Here is a 6,270-nt window from a genome sequence, read left to right as displayed (position 1 = left end):
CCTTTAAAAGAAAGTTCAATTATTCTCACACACACACATATAACATACATATATACTCTGCATTCAATTATTCATTAAAATGTCACCTTTTGATTTTAAATTTTACAAAGAAAAAAAAATCTAATTCGACAAACCTTTTGATTTCATCATTTTTAAAAGTGTGCTTTAAAAAACACAACACCATTTTAGTTTGTTTTATTCTATTTGGTGATAGAAGCCAAACTTCCACACAATCATTTTCTCATTTTTTTTTTTCTCCTCGGGTCAGACTGGTCCTAACATCTGGCAGGTGTATTCTGTTACTCAACATTACACTACAAAAGCAGCAGGATCACAGCCGTGTCTTTGTGGACCCTTCTCAAATGTGCTAAAAAAAAAAAAAAAAAAAAAAACGGGGAGTGTTTAGGCTCCGCATTTGATTAGTAAGCTGGAGTTCTCATGGGAAAATATGTTTCCCAAAGTGGGATCCAGGAAGTTGGCATCAAGAATCCCAATCTTCCGTATATTTATTGACATTGCCGTCTAGATTCCACACTTCAACACTGGGTAAGCTGTTAGTCAAGAGGTGTTTTCTTTCATTTTGTCTCCTCTCGTACACATTCAGGATATGAGGCATTAACAATACAATAATTCAAATCTTCTCTTTTCCTTCAAAACATCTACACCAAGCCCAGACCCTTATGGGAGGCTAATTAAGCCATTGGTCTGTGACTAGTGAGTCTTACCACATGGGTGTTTGTGTTGGCACCTGAACTGCTCTGAGGGGAAAACTGATCCCAGCGCAGCTTGCCCAAGACAAACACGTGCCTCACAAGTCTATTTTCCTTATTAGAATTAGGAATTAGGGGGACGTGTAGCGAGGGAGCAGCATGTTTAAGGAGCATGCCATCTCGGCGGCAAACTATCTCGTTTAAATCAACGGCATAAGTGAGACCTTTCTTCTGTAATGCTTCGTCCAAAAAGACGAGAGAAAATAAACACCGAAATGTGCAGCGACGGGGCTGAGGGAAAGATTATGCCTCGTCTCGTTTCGTGCCCTGACAATCTAATTGAAATGTGAAGGGACGACTTTTCCTCTAAGACACTGACTTTGTGCTTTCCTGTCGCAGCGACCTTCACAGGAATAAATATTTGACCAAGATGGACGAAAGCGCCTTCGCGGGCACCATCTGTGGCCCCATGCTCCTGTGAGTACCCGAACTTCGTCTCCCTATAAATAAACTGTATATCCTAGACATGATAATGAGTGAATGAAGTACAGATGTCAGTGAAAGTACACAGTAAATATTCATCCTCAACATCCTTGCCGTGTCTCTGACCTGCAGGCGTTCGAACAGATAAATCCCCTATTTTCCTACAGCTTTAAAAAAAAGTGTTACCAGGTCACGGGGTCAGCAGTGTCCACACCATCGCCAAACAAATCACACTGCACCACATCAGCCCCCCCGAACCTTCCTGTGGGTGCTGAGTCCACTAGAAGGCGCCAACCGCCCTAACTGGGATTCAGTCTAGCCCAGGAGGTGAACCCTGGGGTTCCACACCAATGACAGAGACGTGGCCTCTGGGCCAAAGCGCCACTTTATAAATAAATGTTTTTATATTTTTGTTTAACCTAAAAACCATCTTTTCAAAATGCCTAATAATATCAAGATCAAGCCACTAAAGGGTTCGATTGGACAAATGGTTCGTCCATGTCTGACTCTTCTTCCTCTGTTCCACTGAGGAAAATGTCCCAGTGAGGTCACATCCTCCAGGTCATGAGCTAAACATCCAGGAATTACAAAATCAGACCGACACTCCGAGGGTCCGCGCAGCTTTTGCTCAATGTTGTCCCCCGGGGTGGGGGCGGGAGAAGAGAGGAGGACAAATAAGTGAGAATTAAAAGAGAACAATTGAGCTCCGAGCGATTATGAAAGTGCTCTGTTTGTGTTTGCTTAATTTAATGAAATTATTCATCCACGTAGAGAGAGCAGCTCTCGGTCCCCAGAAGTGTCCAGTGTCTCCCTGGAGACTATGGGATCACACGGGATGTTGGTGAGACCAACGACCCGCTACATGTCTGTCTGTGTCCCGGTCGCGCTGAGCTAGCTCTGGCTCTGGTTTTGACGAGCAGGACGGAGCATTACCACATGTAATTGCTTAAAGATGAAGTGGTGAGGAGCTGGCTCTGAGGAACAGATGGAGAATGTTGTCTAATCTGTGAGCTGCGGTGATGGGGATATTATGTCTGAGAGCTATTCTGTGGTGGCTGCCTGCTGTTTCGTTCAGTCAGACGAGATGTTATTGCTCAAGTATCAGTGGCATGACTGCTGTATAACAGGAGAGGGGTGTATTCAAAAAAAAAATCAGTGCTGGATTTTTTCTTTTTTAAGAATACATATTGTCTGACTTTCTTTCGTGACATTCTGTCTTCAAGAGACGTGTCGCAGACAGCCATCAGGTCACTGCCGACTGCAGGTTTGGAGTCTCTCAGAGAACTGAAGGCACGCAACACCTGGGCTCTGAAGAAGCTGCCTCCCATCAGAACGTTCAAGCACCTGGCCATCGCCAATCTGACCTACCCCAGCCACTGCTGCGGCTTCCACATCTTTTCAAAATGCCTAATAATATCAAGATCAAGCCACTAAAGGGTTCGATTGGACAAATGGTTCGTCCATGTCTGACTCTTCTTCCTCTGTTCCACTGAGGAAAATGTCCCAGTGAGGTCACATCCTCCAGGTCATGAGCTAAACATCCAGGAATTACAAAATCAGACCGACACTCCGAGGGTCCACGCAGCTTTTGCTCAATGTTGTCCCCCGGGGTGGGGGGGGGAGAAGAGAGGAGGACAAATAAGTGAGAATTAAAAGAGAACAATTGAGCTCCGAGCGATTATGAAAGTGCTCTGTTTGTGTTTGCTTAATTTAATGAAATTATTCATCCACGTAGAGAGAGCAGCTCTCGGTCCCCAGAAGTGTCCAGTGTCTCCCTGGAGACTATGGGATCACACGGGATGTTGGTGAGACCAACGACCCGCTACATGTCTGTCTGTGTCCCGGTCGCGCTGAGCTAGCTCTGGCTCTGGTTTTGACGAGCAGGACGGAGCATTACCACATGTAATTGCTTAAAGATGAAGTGGTGAGGAGCTGGCTCTGAGGAACAGATGGAGAATGTTGTCTAATCTGTGAGCTGCGGTGATGGGGATATTATGTCTGAGAGCTATTCTGTGGTGGCTGCCTGCTGTTTCGTTCAGTCAGACGAGATGTTATTGCTCAAGTATCAGTGGCATGACTGCTGTATAACGGGAGAGGGGTGTATTCAAAAAAATCAGTGCTGGATTTTTTCTTTTTTAAGAATACATATTGTCTGACTTTCTTTCGTGACATTCTGTCTTCAAGAGACGTGTCGCAGACAGCCATCAGGTCACTGCCGACTGCAGGTTTGGAGTCTCTCAGAGAACTGAAGGCACGCAACACCTGGGCTCTGAAGAAGCTGCCTCCCATCAGAACGTTCAAGCACCTGGCCATCGCCAATCTGACCTACCCCAGCCACTGCTGCGGCTTCAAGAACCTCAAAAAGAAAAAAGGGTGGGCTCATTTCTAATGGGCAAAAGCTAAAAATAAATATACAGGATCTCTCATATATTTATGTGTGTATATTTTTCAGCTTTTTGGAATACATCATCTGTAACCTGACGGCTCTCCACGAGCAGCAGCAGCACAAACGTTCTGTGGGACCCCTGCTCGTGCCATCTCTCCAAGACGGCAACGCGGTCGAAGCGGTCCCTGACCTTGAGCCGAGCGATGAAGGTCAAAGGGAGTCGCAGCAGGATTGGAGGAGAGGCGACTTCCACGGCAGTCTCTATTACCACGCCTACTTTGGAGGCCAGCCAGACGAGGACGTGGGCTTCGGGGAAACTCTTAAGAACGCCCAGGAGGACACCAGCCAAGATTTCGACAGTCGTTACGATTATGTGGTGTGCGAAGAGGGAGTGGAGGTGGCGTGTTCCCCCGTTCCCGATGAGTTCAATCCTTGCGAGGACATCATGGGTTTTGGCTTCCTCCGAGTGTCCGTGTGGTTTGTGAGTCTGCTGGCCATTCTGGGAAACGTGCTGGTGCTCCTGGTGCTGCTCACCAGCCATTACAAGCTCTCAGTCTCCCGCTTCCTCATGTGTCACCTGGCCTTCGCCGACCTCTGCATGGGGATTTACCTGCTGCTCGTCGCTTCTGTTGACGTCCACACGCGAGCCGAGTACTTCAACCACGCCATAGACTGGCAGACTGGTCCCGGTTGCGGACTCGCAGGTTTCTTCACAGTGTTTGCCAGCGAACTGTCCGTCTACACCTTGACGGTCATCACTCTGGAGAGGTGGTACGCCATAACCTTCGCCATGAGGCTGGACCGCAAGCTGCGTCTCCACCATGCCGCCGCTGTGATGCTGGGCGGCTGGGCCTTCTGCCTGGTCATGGCCCTGCTGCCGCTCGTCGGGGTCAGCAGTTATCAGAGGGTGAGCATCTGTCTGCCGATGGACACGCAGACCACGGCGGCTCAGGTCTACATCCTGTCCGTGCTGCTCCTCAACATCCTGGCCTTCCTCGTCATCTGCGCCTGCTACATTAAGATCTACTGCGCCGTGCACAACCCTCACTACCGCTCTGGCTCCAAGGACACGAACATCGCCAAGCGCATGGCCGTCCTCATTTTCACCGACTTCCTGTGCATGGCACCCATATCCTTCTACGCCATGTCAGCGGTGTTGGACCGTCCTCTCATCACCGTGTCGAACTCAAAGATTTTACTAGTGCTCTTCTACCCTCTCAACTCCTGCGCCAACCCTTTCCTGTACGCCATCTTTACTAAAGCCTTCCGAGGCGACGTGTTCATCCTCCTCAGTAAGGTGGGCCTGTGTCAGCAGCGAGCGCAGCTGTTCAGGGGCCAGACGGTCTCGTCTAAAGGAAGCAGCGGGACGTCGCAGGTTCGGAAAATGAGGAAAGGAGGAGGCGCGGGGCAGGAGGAGATGTCCATTCACCTGAGGAAATGCTCTGGACAGCAGTGTCATCAGGCTGGGGGCCGACAGACGGGCGGAGAAGAGAGTCAGGGCCTGAACACGTGAACCAAATACCAAATCTGTTTGGGACTTTCAAAGATCTCAGTCAAACTGTCTGCTGAATTTCAGCTGTGATGATTTTATGGTTTCTCTTGTCGGAAAATGATGAGTCAATGAAATATAAGCTGCATAACAGAGATAGTATATTAGGTAATGACATAATCAAAGAAGAAAAAAAAGATACATAATTAAAGTGTGTGTCCATGTCGGCCCAAACACAGTGTTTATAAAGACGTGGATTTCTGAGGGTGTCGCTGCGCATCAGTTTCTGTTTGAATTAAAAAAAACCTGTATTTTGTTTTTTGCATATTAAAGTATTGTTGAAGAGTTTTTTCTAAAACTTTGTGAAAAGTACTTGTGTACTTCTGCTCAACAACTCTCAGATGTCTTCATCCCTGACACGAGGCATATTCGAAAATATTAGCGCTTCACTACAAATTACAGACAGGAATGATAATCAGCGTATGCCACCGGAGCAGCGCCGCTCTGGAATGTCGTGGTTGTTTTTTCTAGCCGAGTCGTGAGATTTCTTTTCCACTTTCTTACGGAAACAACTGACTTAAACAATCAGCGCAGCGAGCTCCCTTTTCGCAGCGAAGGCCCAGATCAAATGGAGCCGAGACCTGTGCGAGATACGAAGCTATTATCGGGTTAAGGACACCTCTGGACAACGGCGGCTTCACATCTGGTTGGCATTTCCACGTGCCTTCCAGGAAAAGGAGATCGTTTCAGAGCGTTTAACGTTTTGTTCAAAACAACACGTCCCCTCGTCGGCTCACTCCATCATGGAAAATAAAGCACGAGGCGGCCTAATCTATATAACTCCACTCTGCTCTCAGCGAATCAGTGAGGCCGAAGGGCTAAAAACCTCAGAACTGGAAGCTCTTTCTTTAAAATGAAATTGAATGAATTCAAAGCGGCATCTGCTCGCCGTGTTCCAGACTCGGCTCACGCTGAACATTTTCCTAGAGGACTAGCAGGGCATCATTTTTTTTCCCATAACTCTGTGTCCATCGCTTCCAGTCACTCATTACCAACAATCCATCGCGGACCCTTCAAATGCTGAGCCGACAGCGCCGGGGCATGATGTGCCTGGCTGCGTTCGTAAGTACTATTTCCTCCCAGTGCCAGTTAACGTTAACTCAAGAGTTTTTGCTCGTTTCATGAGCATGTGCACGTCAGGG

General features: G+C 47.8%; 1 protein-coding gene across 1 annotated transcript in view; it reads left to right on the top strand.

Annotated features, from left to right (window-relative positions):
* Positions 1-5,475, top strand: part of tshr (thyroid stimulating hormone receptor) — a 13,830-nt gene extending 8,355 nt beyond the window's left edge. Inside the window, exons 8-10 of the mRNA XM_008312770.3 lie at positions 1,110-1,187; positions 3,378-3,566; positions 3,646-5,475. Coding sequence (XP_008310992.1) covers positions 1,110-1,187; positions 3,378-3,566; positions 3,646-5,092 — 1,714 coding nt within the window. The 3' untranslated portion in view covers positions 5,093-5,475. The remainder of the gene's footprint in view (positions 1-1,109; positions 1,188-3,377; positions 3,567-3,645) is intronic.
* The last annotated feature ends 795 nt before the right edge of the window (positions 5,476-6,270 follow it).

Source organism: Cynoglossus semilaevis, chromosome 7 (genome assembly GCF_000523025.1).
Source record: "Cynoglossus semilaevis isolate Cse_v1.0 chromosome 7, Cse_v1.0, whole genome shotgun sequence".
In the NCBI taxonomy this organism is placed as follows: Eukaryota; Metazoa; Chordata; class Actinopteri; order Pleuronectiformes; family Cynoglossidae; genus Cynoglossus; species Cynoglossus semilaevis.
The sequence above is the reverse complement of the archived record's forward strand: the minus strand, read 5'-3'. Positions and strand labels throughout refer to the sequence as shown.